The sequence below is a fragment of the Podarcis filfolensis genome, assembly GCF_964270895.1.
Source record: "Podarcis filfolensis genome assembly, chromosome: 8".
In the NCBI taxonomy this organism is placed as follows: Eukaryota; Metazoa; Chordata; class Lepidosauria; order Squamata; family Lacertidae; genus Podarcis; species Podarcis filfolensis.
In genome coordinates, this window is record NC_139611.1 from 85242120 (window position 1) to 85257014 (window position 14895).

At 48.3% G+C, this 14895-nt stretch overlaps 1 protein-coding gene across 1 annotated transcript in view; it reads right to left on the reverse strand.

Moving 5' to 3' along the window:
* Positions 1-14895, reverse strand: part of CAPN12 (calpain 12) — a 35226-nt gene that overhangs the window by 2695 nt on the left and 17636 nt on the right. The window contains exons 10-20 of the mRNA XM_083627167.1: positions 14379-14548; positions 12953-12964; positions 11655-11863; positions 10618-10660; positions 8735-8803; positions 6425-6485; positions 4953-5017; positions 4513-4581; positions 3233-3311; positions 1985-2101; positions 1369-1427 (exon numbers count right to left, since the gene is read on the reverse strand). Of these exons, the coding sequence (XP_083483293.1) occupies positions 1369-1427; positions 1985-2101; positions 3233-3311; positions 4513-4581; positions 4953-5017; positions 6425-6485; positions 8735-8803; positions 10618-10660; positions 11655-11863; positions 12953-12964; positions 14379-14548 (953 nt within the window). The remainder of the gene's footprint in view (positions 1-1368; positions 1428-1984; positions 2102-3232; positions 3312-4512; positions 4582-4952; positions 5018-6424; positions 6486-8734; positions 8804-10617; positions 10661-11654; positions 11864-12952; positions 12965-14378; positions 14549-14895) is intronic.

Here is a 14895-nt window from a genome sequence, read left to right on the forward strand (position 1 = left end):
GGGGGTGAGTGTTCAGACCCCTGGGCCCTCACTTGTGGGGTGCCTCGGGGTTCTGTCCTCTCCCCCATATTTTTCAACTTCTACATGCAGCCGCTGGGAGAGATCATCAGGGGGTTTGGGCTGGGTGTTCATCAATATGCGGACGATACCCAGCTCTACCTCACTTTCAAATCTGAACCAGTGAAGGCGGTGAAGGTCCTGTGTGAGTGTCTGGAAGCGGTTGGAGGATGGATGGCAGCTGACAGATTGAGGTTGAATCCTGACAAGACAGAAGTACTGTTTTGGGGGGACAGGAGGCGGGCAGGTGTGAAGGACTCCCTGGTCCTGAATGGTGTAACTGTTCCCCTGAAGGACCAGGTGCACAGCCTGGGAGTCATTTTGGATTCACAGCTGTCCATGGAGGTGCAGGTCAATTCTGTGTCCAGGGCAGCTGTCCACCAGCTCCATATGGTACGCAGGATGAGACCCTCCCTGCCCGCAGAGTGCCTCGCCAGAGTGGTGCATGCTCTGATTATCTCTCGCTTGGATTACTGCAATGCGCTATATGTGTGGCTACCTTTGAAGGCTACCTGTACCCAGAAACTACAACTAATCCAGAATGCAGCAGCTAGACTAGTGACTGGGAGCGACCGCCGAGACCACATAACACCGGTCTTGAAAGACCTTCATTGGCTCCCAGTAAATTTCTGAGCACAATTCAAATTGTTGGTGCTGACCTTTAAAGCCCTAAACGGCCTCGGTCCAGTATATCTGAAGCAGCATCTCCACCCCCATCGTTCTACCCAGACACTGAGGTCCAACGCCGAGGGCCTTCTGGAGGTTCCCTCACTGCGAGAAGCCAAGTTACAGGGAACCAGGCAGAGGGCCTTCTCGGTAGTGGCACCCGCCCTGTGGACGCCCTCCCACCAGATGTCAAAGAGAACAACATCTACCAGACTTTTAGAAGACATCTGAAGGCATCCCTGTTTAGGGAAGCTTTTAATGTTTGATGGACTACTGTATTTTAATATTTTGTTGGAACCCCCCCAGAGTGGCTGGGGAAACCCAGCCAGATGGGCGGGGTATAAATAATGAATTGTTGTTGTTGTTGTTGTTGAGGGCAGCTTCTCCCTTCTGAACATGCTGGTGCCTCCCTCGCCCTGTTGTGGCTGCATTTCTATCGACACGAGTTTGCTACTACAGGAACTGATGGCGATGATCTCAAATTCACCACCTTCCCAGTGCGGAAAAAGGCACACACACAACCGCTCTCCCACCCCCCACCCCAAAAAGCATAGTGGAGTTTAGTAATCTCTGCTGGGGGAGATGTGGGGGTGATGTCTGCAGGGTGAACGTGAGACGGTCTAGAGACAACTGCCTTTTCCTCACCTTTTGCTCTGTCATGCATATCTGTCCCTTGTCATCATCATCCCAGCTTTTGCATTGCCCTGGTGAAAAGAAACAAAAACATAGTCATGCCAAGATTAGAGATGTGTGGATGTATTTCTCAGTTTCCAAGCCATCTCAGTTTCATGTGCGTTCATACACAAGTGCGTTGTTTGCCATTTCTGCATTAATCAACACTGCTTAAAAGTTTGTATTTAAATATCAGCAGTGTATCACAAAATGCATATTAAATATTTTCCAGAGGGGTATCCATGCTAGTCTATTATAATAAAAAAAACATTAAAAAGTATTGTGTCCCCTTAAAGACTAGCACTTTCAGTATGGCATAAGCTTTTACGGACTACAGCTCACTTCATCATATGTTTGAAGTTATTGTTGTTACATTTTTAAACTGCCTTTTTACTCAGATGAATGTGTCCCAACCTGAATAGACAATTATACATCAAAAACACATTGTGAATAGTTGCTGAACCAGAAACGTCTCTGCATTAATTTCAGTTTCAGCAAAGCACTTATCCCCCTTAGCTTCTTGGAGGAAGGGAATGATGTAAGCATGACTGAAGAATAACAATAATAAAATGAGGAAGTTGTCTCTTACGGAAAACGCTTTCCAGGTGCACCATGAGAGACACAAAGTTGTCGAAGTCTATCTGAAGCCAGGAGTTGCCATATCTTCTCGCGAGGGCCTCTCTTGTCTTTGTGTTTAAGTGGAACCCTGAGCAAAATTCCACAAATGAGGGGGGGGGGGGGAGGAATATGGAGAGTAAGCAAATTAGCATTTGGCTTTGTATCATTTATTACACTTCCAATAGGAAGTCTCCAGATATTGTTGGCCTCAGATAACAACTCCCATCAGCTCCATCTAGCAGGGATGGTGGGAGTTGCAGTCCAGCAACACCTGGAGAGCCCACCTCTGGGCTACCCCCTCAAAATCTTACTCAGCTACCCAATGCCTCTTGAAATCCTGCAGGAATTGCCCACAAGCAAGTCATCTGTTTCTGCAGCCATAGGGACTAGAAACCCATGGTTTGTTTGTGAATGACAGCAAAGGTTCTCTGGAAATTGAATTTGCAAGCAAATGCCACCATTCTGTAAGGGCACAGAATCTCAAACTGCATGTAACCCTCGTTTTGTAAGGTTAAAGGGAAAGGTAAAGGGACCCCTGACCATTAGGTCCAGTCGTGGCCAACTCTGGGGTTGCGGTGCTCATCTCGCTCTATAGGCCGAGTGAGTTGGCGTACAGCTTCCGGGTCATGTGGCCAGCATGACTAAGCCACTTCTGGCGAACCAGAGCAGCACACGGAAACGCTGTTACCTTCCCGCCAGAGCGGTACCTATTTATCTACTTGCACTTTGACGTGCTTTCGAACTGCAGGAGCAGGGACCGAGCTCACCCCGTCGCGGGGATTCGAACCGCCGACCTTCTGATCAGCAAGTCCTAGGCTCTGTGGTTTAATTCACAGCACCACCTGCGTCCCTTTTTGTAAGGTTACTCCCATCCAGATTATACTTCACAGGAGGATCATAAACAGAATCTCACTCTGTCCATTCCTTGCAGCCCATCTGAATTTCGCACTTTTGAACCACGAAGTTCCATTCTAGTTAGGGATTTAGAAGTGTGGGTGAGTGGATCCAACAAGCCGGTTTCTTAGTACTCACGACTACCTCTCCATAGGGGGTGGGTGAGGGGAGGAAGAGATTTGGAATTGCCTTGAAGTGGAGATCCCTTTTTAACACCAAATGACTTTTAAAGGATCGCTGTGAATTCCACAAAGAGGATTTTCACAAATCCAGCTTCACAATAAAGAACAATATCCCCTGTGCATTATTTCCTACTCCTTTTCACCTGCAGTGTCCAGTGCCAGCTGCATTTCATGGGTGTTCATGGTGCCAGACCTGTCCATGTCATAACCAATGAATATACTCTGTGGAGTGGAATCGGGAGAGGTAATAATAATAATTTATTATTTGTACCCTGCCCATCTGGCTGGGTTTCCCCACCCACTTTGGGCGACTTCCAACAAAGATTAAAAATACATTAAAATGTCACACAATAAAAACTTCCCTAAACAAGGCTGCCTTCAGATGTCTTCTAAATGTCAGGTAGTTGTTTATCTCTTTGACATCTGATGGGAGGGCGTTCCACAGGGAGGGCGCCACCACCGAGAAGGCCCTCTGCCTGGTTCCCTGTAACCTCACTTCTCGCAGTGAGGGAACCACCAGAAAGCCCTCGGCACTTTATAGCATCTTGCTATCAAATACTGAGCTCAAGAGAGTCAGGCCCCCTCTGTACTATACATTGAAAGCAGTACCACATCACTATAAACAGCCATAAAGGTAAAGGGACCCCTGACCATTAGGTCCAGTCGCAGACGACTCTGGGGTTGCAGCACTCATCTCGCTTTACTGGCCGAGGGAGCCGGCATACAGATCCGGGTCATGTGGCCAGCATGACTAAGCTGCTTCTGGCAAAACAGAGCAGCACACGGAAACGTTGTTTACCTTCCTGCCAGAGCAGTACCTATTTATCTACAGTGGTACCTTGGGTTAAGAACTTAATTTGTTCTGGAGGTCGGTTCTTAACCTGAAGCACCACTTTAGCTAATGGGGTCTGTAACCTGAAGCGTATGTAACCCGAGGTACCACTGTACTTGCACTTTGTGCTTTTGAACTGCTAGGTTGGCAGGAGCTGGGACTGAGCAACGGGAGCTCCCCCCGTTGCAGGGATTCGAACTGCCGACCTTCTGATCGGCAAGCCCGAGGCTCAGTGGTTTAGACCACAGAGCCAGCTGCATCCCATAAACAGCCATAGCTCCTCCCAAAGTATCCCGGGAACTGTAGTTTAATAAGGGTGCTGGGAACGGTTAGGAGATCCCATTTCTTCCCCTCCCAGAGCTACAATTCCCAGAGTGGTTTAACAGTTTATCCCTCTTCCCAGGGGCAGTTTAGATTGGCCAGGACTGATAAAAATACAAGAAGACCGATTCCTGATTGTCCACTCAACAGATCAACATCTTCTGCCTGCACTGACACCAGAACCCGTCAACCCTGACAGAGGTGGCCCAGGTATAGCAGAACCTCTTCGGAGGTGGGCTTTTGTCCAGCTGCCCTGGTCCCTACCCTCACCTCCCATTCCGTTATCTTAGTCCAGAACTGCTTAACTTCGCTCAGTGTCACCTTGCCTGTCTTGCTGCCCTGTTACAGAGTTAAGAAAAAGCAAATGAGATATTGCAGGGGTGGGGGACCTCCAGCCCTCAAGATTCTCCCTGCACCATACCCCCCTCACCATGCATGAGAAACCATGTTGCTTTGGATGCAGCTAGTGCATGTTTTAGGCAGAGCATAGAGACCTCCGGCTTTTGCTCGCCTGGAATGTAGCCTGACCCATCGGAGACACACATATCCTCCCCATTTGGGATGCTCGTGCCATCCCTACATGGAAGAGAGAATGGGAATTTGGGGTTCTCTTTCATTCAATGGACCACTATTTTCTTGTGCTAGGGGTTGGATCCAGACTCCCTTCCCTCTTGATACCTGGCCCCATCTACTTCCCTAGAGAAGGATACACTGAAATGCTGGGTGATCTTTTCACACTGCTCCATGGAAAAGCCATCAGTTTTCAGTGGATACCCTGGAAAAGAAAGTGGTGAGAGGATGGACACATAATTACTACAGTTGATGATGATGATAATTTATACTCCGCCCATCTGGCTGGGTTTCCCCAGCCACTCTGGAGAGCTCCCAACAGAATGTTAAAAACACGATAAAATATCAAACATTAACAACAGGGCTGCCTTCAGGTGTCTTCTAAAAGTCTGTTGGTTGTTTATCTCCTTGACATCTGATGGGAGGGCGTTCCACAGGGCGGGCACCACCACCGAGAAGGCCCTCTGCCTGGTTCCCTGTAGCTTCACTTCTCGCAGTGAGGGAACTGCCAAAAGGCCCTCGGAGCTGGACCTCAGTGTTGATGCAGGAACAAGGACAGAGGAATGGATTCATGACATTAGGTGCTCCCAGATGTGGACAATTTAGCAAAGGTAAAGGGACCCCTGACCATTGGGTCCAGTCGTGGCCGACTCTGGGGTTGCAGCACTCATCTCGCTTTACTGGTCGAGGGAGCCGGCGTACAGATCCGGGTCATGTGGCCAGCATGACTAAGCCGCTTCTGGCAAACCAGAGCAGCGCACGGAAACACCCTTTACCTTCCCGCCAGAGCGGTATCTATTTATCTACTTGCACTTTGACGTGTTTTCAAACTGCTAGGTTGGCAGGAGCAGGGACCGAGCAACGGGAGCTCACCCTGTCGCGGGGATTCAAACCGCCGACCTTCTGATCAGCAAGTCCTAGGCTCTGTGGTTTAACCCACAGCGCCACCCGCATCCCCCTGGGGACAATTTAGCAGCACCCAATTACTACCAATCTGATTTAAGGCGATAGTGGAATAGCAACTCTGCTCCCTGACTTTGGAACCCCTGCAGCCAAGTGGACAGTCCTCCTTTCCCCAGTGGGATTCTGGGAGTGGGGACGATTTGCACTGCTAAGAAATGGTTAAATGCTCCCTCCCTCCTCATTACACTCTTGCTCATGACTGCCACTCAATTAAGGCAACACTATTGGAAAGGGAGGGGGTTATAGTAATTCCTGCAGAGGAGAGGGGCAAAGGGCTAAAGCAGAACCAAGAAAATACCTGAGCAGGCACCTTTTCCAGTGCCACTTTCCCATCACTTTCCTTATTGCTAAAAGTGTTTGTTTGTTTGTTTTGGAAGTTGCACAAGAGTGGCAAATCCACGTCAGTTGCAAAACCCAAATTTGCTTGCATGCAACTGAATCCCATCCACAGAAGAGCGATAGTCTGGAATAGTGGTGTAGCATGGGTTGCCAGCACCCAGAGCAACACAGATGTGTAGGTGGGAGGGAAGGGAACAAGTTTCAAGTTCTTTCCAGATTTTAAATTCTAGGAAAGAGAAGATGGGAACGAAGAAAGGGAAGAGGTGGAAGAATGTAGCCGATGGGGGAGGCAACCGTGTTGGATACTCACAAGTGGTCTTCATGATCTGATTCAGAATGCCCCGGAGTTCAGCAGCGCCCATTTGCTGGTCCTGAATCAGCCAAATAAAAATCCAAGAAAAGTCACATAATGTAATGGGCCCCACCTTCTTCTCCATTCCAGTCAGGCTCAGGGTTGATGCTCTGTGAAAAGCAGGAGCTACAAACCTCTGGCCCTCCATATATTGGAGAACTCCAGCTCCTGTCAACTTCAGCTAACATGGCCAGTGATCAGGAATGATGGAATCTGCCAATTTTGGTTCTCTAAGTTTCTCACTTTTCTAATCTTAAATCAAACCCCACCCCATTTCTATAGCAATTTGAGGGGTTTCCTTTAATGATGCTGATGATAATTTATTATTTATACCCCACCCATCTGGCTGGGTCCCCCCAGCCACTCTGGGCAGCTTCCAACAGAACACTAAAATACAATAACCTATTAAACATTAAAAACTTCCCTGAACAGGGCTGCCTTCTGATGTCTTCTAAAAGTTTGGTAGTTATTTTTCTCTTTGGCATCTGGTGGGAGGGCGTTCCACAGGGCGGGCGCCACTACCGAGAAGGCCCTCTGCCTGGTTCCCTGTAGTTTTGCTTCTCACAATGAGGGAACCGCCAGAAGGCCTTTAGTGTCCAGGCAGAATGATGGAGGTGGAGACACTCCTTCAGGTATACTGGACCGAGGCTGTTTAGGGCTTTAAAGGTCAGCACCAACACTTTGAATTGTGCTCGGAAACGTACTTTAAATCCTCATGAAAATTTGTCAGCATTTCAGTGTAAATTTATCCTAATCAACACATTGCTGTATGCAGTTTTTGACTAACATGCACATTTTTGCAAACCATTTCCCCTAATATAATGCAATTTTGTATGTTATTTTCACTGATCTATACATTATATGTGCATTTTCCCCAATATATACATTTTTATAATTACTGTTTGGTTGGAAAACAGTGTTGCAAAATTTGTTAGAGTTTCAAAGGGTAGCTGTGTTTTGTTTGCATACTGGTGTGTGAGAACTGAGAAATATATAGCTTTTCATGAAATGCAAACTAAATTGAATTTATCCTCTACCCCTACCCCAGTCTAAACCCTTATTTGAGGTGGGCTGTGGGGGCCACTGTGGGAATGCCAAGCACCCTCAATTCCTCCTCCACTTCTATTCCCAGTGCCTCTGGCTCTTTCTCTCCTACTCAGGACATCAACCAGGGTCCCACTGTTGTCTGCCATGTTTCCTTCTGCCACTGCCATGTATTTGTTGCATTCAGCACTGTTTCCTTCCCACTGCAGTTCATTCTCTGCCCAAAACTACATTGTTCATCCTGCTTTCTGCTATGGCAAAATTACGTAGCTTATGTACCGTATTTTTCGCTCTATAGGACACATTTTTCCCCCTCCAAAAATTAAGGGGAAATGTGTGTGCGTCCTATGGAGCGAATGCAGGCTCCTTGGCTTCAGCGATAGCAACACGAAGCCTCCAAAGCACAGAGGGAGCGCTCCCTCCGCACTCCGGAGGCTTCAGGTTGCTTTCGCTGAAGCCTGGAGAGCGAGAAGGGTCGGTGCGCACCAACCCCTCTCGCTCTCCAGGCTTCAGGGATAGCCGCCTGAAGCCTTCGGAGCACAGCGTGAGTTCCCGCTGCACTCCGAAGGCTTCAGGTTCCTTTCGCTGGAGCCAGGAGAGCAAGACTCTCCCAGCTTCAGCAGAGAGAGCTGCGCAGCGCCCCTTCAGCCAAGCGGGAGGAGAAATGGAAGGGGCTCCGTTTCTCCTGCCGCTTCGCTGAAGGGGCGCTGAGCAGAGAGGGGGAGATTCCCCCCCCCCTTGTTCTCCCCCTCTAAAACAAGGTGCATCCTATGGTCGGGTGCGTCCTATAGAGCGAAAAATACAGTAATTAATTACATGAATTATGTCGTCATTACGCTATTCTGCTCGTTCACAACACAATGCAAACAGACTATGCGTGTGCTCAGTTAGGTATCATTTGCAGATTGAAATCTACAACAGCGAATACTGATTTATTCACTGGATCGATTTCCCTTCTAAACACAGGGTAAATATGTGTGAATCAGCAATTTCTGCTTCCATTTCTGCATTCACTGGAATTCTCTGACATCCCTTGTTGCAGTCTCTCTGCTTTCTCAGTGATTCTAAAAAGGGACCCTTCACTGATGGTGAGTAGTTTGCAATATTTAATTTTTTTTTTAATTTAGTATTTAAATTTATTTAAATAAGCCAGACAATCAACCAATTGCAAAACAACACAAGCAGGTAAGGACTGTGCTGACCAATGTTCTTACACTCCCTTACCTGGCCTGCCCACTCCAGGAAAGTTTTTTCAAGCATCTGGTCGAGTTCAATCCTGGGCGATATCATTATCTGGAAAGCAAGAAGGTCGTGAGAGAGATGTACATTCTTTGAGGGGCAAGCTTGCTGTTGGAGCCACAGTCATCGATTTCAGGACAAATATACACATATTAAAAGCAAATCAAGCCAGGGGAGCAACGAGTTTCCCCTGTTTCTAGGATAATGTTATGTACTTAGTTGAATAGGATCCAAAATGCAGCAGTCTGATTGGTCCTAGAACAATAGGATCCAAAATGCAGCAGTCTGATTGGTCCTAGAAAAATAGGATCCAAAATGCAGCAGTCTGATTGGTCCTAAAACAATGCAGCAGTCTGATTGGTCTGCAGGAACCACCCAATCCAGCTCCAGATGGAAGTGAATCCACAACCTGATTGGCCTACAGGAGAATTCCAGAATTAGCAAATCACGTGGGGCCCATTGTGTAAATAATGTATATAAAGCAGATACTGTGGGGAAACTTTCATTCCCTCCTCACCACTATGAGCTGAATAAAGAGCATGAAATCCACTCTTGACTCCGAGTATATTTCAGATAAGTTGGCTGTGCAGAGTACTGAGTGAGCGGCTCTCAGAACAACACATTAACAGTTTTTTAAAAGTCTGGGGGAAGGAGAACTGAACTGATTGACTCAGGGCACAAATGGGCAGTGGCATAGCGTGGGTTGCCAGCCCCCGGGGCTGTGTGGAGGGAGTGGGATGGAGGGAAAGGACAGAGTACACATGCACATTCAACTGCCTAATGAAGGGGTGCCCAAACTTTTTTCAAAGAAGGCCTGATTTGAGGAAGTGAACATGCACGAGGGCCGACCAAGGTTGTTGAGCTTTTTTTAGGATTGATCCAGGCGGGCCGCATTAAAAAGTAAAGGGACCCCTGACCATTAGGTCCAGTCGTGACCGACTCTGGAGTTGCGGCACTCATCTTGCTTTATAGGCCAAGGGAGCCGCCGTTTGTCTGCAGACAGCTTCCAGGTCATGTGGCCAGCATGACTAAGCCGCTTCTGGCGAACCAGAGCAGCGCACGGAAACGCCGTTTATCTTCCCGCCGGAGCGGTACCTATTTATCTGCTTGCACTTTGGCGTGCTTTCAAACTGCTAGGTTGGCAGGAGCAGGGACCAAGCAATAGGAGCTCACCCCATTGTGAAGATTCGAACCGCCGACCTTCTGATCAGCAAGTCCTAGGCTCTGTGGTTTAACCCACAGTGCCACCCGCATTAGGCCCCCGAAAACAATTTTGGACATGCCTGGCCTAACAGCATTTGCTTCACGCAGAAGATCGCAGTCACAGAGATAAGAAAAGAAGAGTCGTTCTATTGTCTGGAGAGGTCACTTCCTGGTTTGCATGGAAATGCTGCTTTTAACAGAGCCCAGTGACTGAAGCACAGAACCATACTGAGGCAACACCAGGTGCTGAAATTTCGTGCCCCTAACCATTTTGCACCTGCTCAACTGCCTTCTGGTTTGCAATACAGTGGTACCTCGGGTTAAGTACTTAATTTGTTCCGGAGGTCCATTCTTAACCTGAAGCACCACTTTAGCTAATGGGGCCTCCTGCTGCCGCCGGAGCATGATTTCTGTTTTCATCCTGAAGCAAAGTTCTTAACCTGAAGCACTATTTCTGGGTTAGCAGAGTAACCTGAAGCGAATGTAACCTGAAGCGAATGTAACCTGAGGTACCACTGTATTCTATCAGGCACTGCAGCTGTATTGAGGGCTAGAATCTGGCCTCATGTTTTAAGAAAGCTGAAATTCTGAGGATGCCGAACCCAAGCCAACAAACAAATACACCCGATCTTCCTAAAGCACTGCCATAGAGAATAAGCTGTTACCTGTAGTGCTTTATCATCTGCGCTGACTTCTTCACCAATTTCCCTAGAAGGCAAGATAACATCGTCTAGGAGTGCCTAAACATGCAGGTACGGGCATCACCCCCAATCCTCCACTTATTATATTTCTCCCTTCACATCCAAAATAATCAAAATCCTACCATTTATTAATTAGTAGGGTTTAGGGGTCGTTGTTGTCCCCAGAAAAATCTACGACAATGGATTGGGGCAAAGCGGAAATGTGAATGAACCCTAAGTTAGTCGTGTCTAGTAATGCTGATGGGTCTACTCTAGAACTGAATACCACCCATAGTTACCATATTTTTCGCTCCATAAGACGCACTTTTCCCTCCTAAAAAGTAAGGGGGAAAGTCTCTGCGTCTTATGGAGCGAATGCAGGGGGGAGGCAGGCAGGAAAAGCCCCCAAGAGCCGCACACAAGCTCCGCCCGGCTCTTGCGGGCTTTTCCCCAGGAGGGAGAAGGGACTGACGCGGCCAGTCAGTCCCTTCTCCCTCCTTGTAGAAAAGCCCACAGGAGCCGCGCACTCCTTAAAGGGTGCACAGCTCCTGTGGGCTTTTGCGGGAGGTGGGGTTATTGCCATAACCGCGCACACCCCCTCCGGCGGGAGAGGCTGCGCCCGGCTATGGCTTCTTTAACCGCGCGCAGCCTCTCTCAGCTGGAGAGGTTGCACACAGCTAAAGAGGAAGCCAAGACAGTGAGTGGGCTGGATTCCACTCGCTGTCTTGGCTTCTTTGCTCTTTGGGGCTAGGGGGGGTGGAAATCCGGGCTTCCCCCGGCAGCCCCAGAAGCTCTGGGAGAAGCGGACAGAGACTAGGATTTTTTTTCTTGATTTCCCCCTCTAAAAACTAGGTGTGCCTTATGGTCCGGTGCGCCTTATGGAGCGAAAAATACGGTACCGACTGAGGCTGACTTTTAAACATAAAAATCAAGTTCTTAAAAAAACCAGTGGGAACAGGCAGAAGGTACAAGGCTGGCACAGAAGCCTTGAGGCTTAAACCCTCTGGGGCATCAGAACTCACCGGAACCGATGTTTCTTCTCCGTGAAGACGCGGATGGTGAATTCAGCCTCAGCCAGAGGGTTTTGAAGGCTGGTGACGATCAGGTAATCTCCGGGGGGCAACCGGATATATTCGGTGATGTCTCTTAAATACCCATAGGCAGTCGGCCAAACTTGTTTGAGTTTGGGGAGCAGCTGTTTTCTTTGAGCTGTGGTCTTCAGCTGTAGATACTGGAGAAAGAAAGTCGACAAGGCTTTTCTCCCCGGGAGGAGCAGCAGTTTCCCAGGCCATCTATAGACTACACCGTCACTGTTCTGAACACACTGTTGTGGGGAAAAGGTCTCCAGAGCCTCCCATTCAAATGAACCTACCTGGACCCCAAGATCATCTTCTGAGGACCTCCTTCATGTGCCTCCTTCTCGAGAGGTCCGGAGGGTGGCAACACGAGAACGGGGCCTTCTCTGCAGTGGCTCCCTGTCTGTGGAATGCTCTCCCCAGGGACGTTTGCCTGGCGCCTTCATTATACACCTTTAGGCACCAGGCAAAAATGTTCCTTTTCAACCAGGCCTTTGGTTGATTTGATTTACATCCTATTCCCTTTTAAAATGTGTTTTTTTGGGGGGTGGGGTTATTGGGTTGTCATTTTTATTTTTATTATGTATTTTGTGGTTTTATATCTTTATTTTATTCTATTTATTTTATTTTATTCTGTGAAAGGCCCTGAGATGTCTGGGTGTAGGGCGGTATATAAATTCAATAAATAAAATTATTCTTATTCTTATTCTTATTATTCAGTCCCTCATGAATGCCCCTCACCCGGCCTGCTGTAGCAGCTTGGCAGACTTCATTTTTGTTCCACATAATACTGAGGAGGTACATGAACAGACGTGGCTTATAAGGCTGGGCAGTGCTTTTTTTCTTAAAAAAATGTTATGGGGTTCTCTCATTTTCCTACTCATATTGAAATACTGCTCCTCAATGAGGCCAAACTTAGATTCACAAAATGTTTAGGGGTATGCGTACCCCTGCATCCCCTCCCCACTGCGGCTGGGTCAGAACCACGCTGCTCCCTTCCTAGCAGGTGGGTCACTGTTGCTTACCCAGGCAGTAGAGAGGTCAGCACAGTGCAAACATGGTGACGGAGTCAACCCAGCACTCCTGCTGGCGCACTTGCACTGTGTCAACCTCCCTTTCAAAAATCATTTCCAAATGGGTTGTAGCTTTCCTGTCTTAGCCCGTTCCTTAACTTCTGGGTGAAGCAATTATGCAAAGAGAGAGAGACGCCCCTTCAAGACAGTACAAACCACTTGGATTATTACCTCTTCGGACATCTGCAAGAAAAGAAAGAGAGGAGGAAAATTTATAGGAGGGCCATGAAGCTGCAACCAGGAAATCAAATGCATTTTTCTCTCCCTCCCAACAGCCCCACCTCCAAGTTCCCGCTGATTTTGGCAATGGTGGTGACAACAACAGACTGACATGGAATTGGGATGGCTGGAGAAGTTTAAACACCCTGTATGCCCTACAAGCCCAGTGCCCAGGTAGGGATGCAAACTGTTACCTCTGGGGTCATCAGATGGGCCATTTGAAGAGTGACGGGTTGTGTGTGATGTTTGCCCTGTATGTGTGTGTGAGAGAGGACTCAGCTACACTTGTCAATTATATCGTTATAACTGCATTATAAACACGTGGCACCAGGTGGTGCTGTAGAGCAGTGATCTGTCGCCAAAGGGATTTTCCATTAAGAGCTTTTCAAAGCATATTTTTCTATAGCATTTTTTAAATCTGTATAGATCCAGCAGGAATGTGGGGTAGCCACACCCACCACTGACCCCTGGACAGGTGGCATGGGATGAACAGGGGTCTTGACCAAAAAAAAGCTAGCCACTCCTGGTGTGTATAGGATTGCAACCTTGATTGGTTGTTTTTTACTTAGTATCAGTTGCTGCTGATCCTTCTCAAAAAGACACACACACACACACACACACACACACACACCCCTCCCCGCCATTTCATTTTTGGATTGTAACTGTCAATGTTTTTAATCACAAGTTGCCCTGAGAGAGTCAATCCACAGAGCGGCAGAAAAGGCAATTGATAAGCTATGATATTACTAACATAGCGGACAGACCACAGCTGGTGGGGCGGGGCGGTAGAGTGGAAGAGGGGGCTTATTAGCAGATAACATGGAGAGGAAGGACATAGGAAGCTGCCTTGTACCAGGTCAGACCATGAGTCCATCTATCCCAGTATTGTCAACACTGGCTGGCAGCAGCTCTCCAGAGTTTCACACAGGGACATTCTCAGCCCTGCCTGGATGTCAGGGACTATACGTGGGACTTTCTATATGCAAAAAGATGCTCTAGAAGCAGACTACCACCAAGCTCAGGGCCAGCCCATTCATGAGGCAGGTGTCTCAGGCAGTGAAATCCAAGGGACGTCACCACAGAAGTAAGGAGAAGCAGCTTCAGTAGCTGAGCGCCTCGCTTCCTGGGATCTGGGGAAGATCACATGAGGCCTCTGCACGATATCAGCAGAAGCTGAAGCCACACATCCCTGGTAAGTGAGGCTTTGGCGGCGGTTAGGGGTGGGCAGGCAGCACCTTCCTATTTCGCCTCAGGCGGCAGAATGGGATGGGCAGCCCCTATCTAAGCTACCAATTGGTTTTACTTCATCCCCAGGTGGGTTTCTGGCAAATCTTGTCACCAGACACAATATCTGATCCAGTCAGTCTCATGCACTCACCTGAAAGATGTCATAGCCTATGCAAAGGAAGCCCTTATTGCTCCTGCGCCGATCCTTCTGCGTCAAGGAGACAAGGAGGGAGCAGGAGGGATGAGGGACCTGTTTTTTCCTTCGCTTCTCGTCCGGCTCCAGCAGTGAAAGGTGGAACTGGGGGTTCATCCAAAAGGTGTCTGCACAGCGAGGAAAACGGGTCTAAAGTCACTCAGATAACTCAGATATTTGGGCATGTTTGGGGCCTAGGGCTGTGGGAGAAATTGTTTGGGAAACTCCTTGCAGTGACACTGCCTCTCCTCAAACTTTACTACGCTACTTTGAGGGCCCTCCAGCAGCTACTAAGCTTCTTCCACACCTCACCAGGACATCACCTGCTGAAAGTGCTTTGCGGCTCCATGAACAGCATTGAAGTGCACCAGGTGTGCGCTTTTAACTGCCAGCAGGTGGTGCTATCGCTTCACCCTGTGGAACGACCTCCCACCGGATGTCAGGGAGATAAATAACTATACCACTTTTAGAAGAC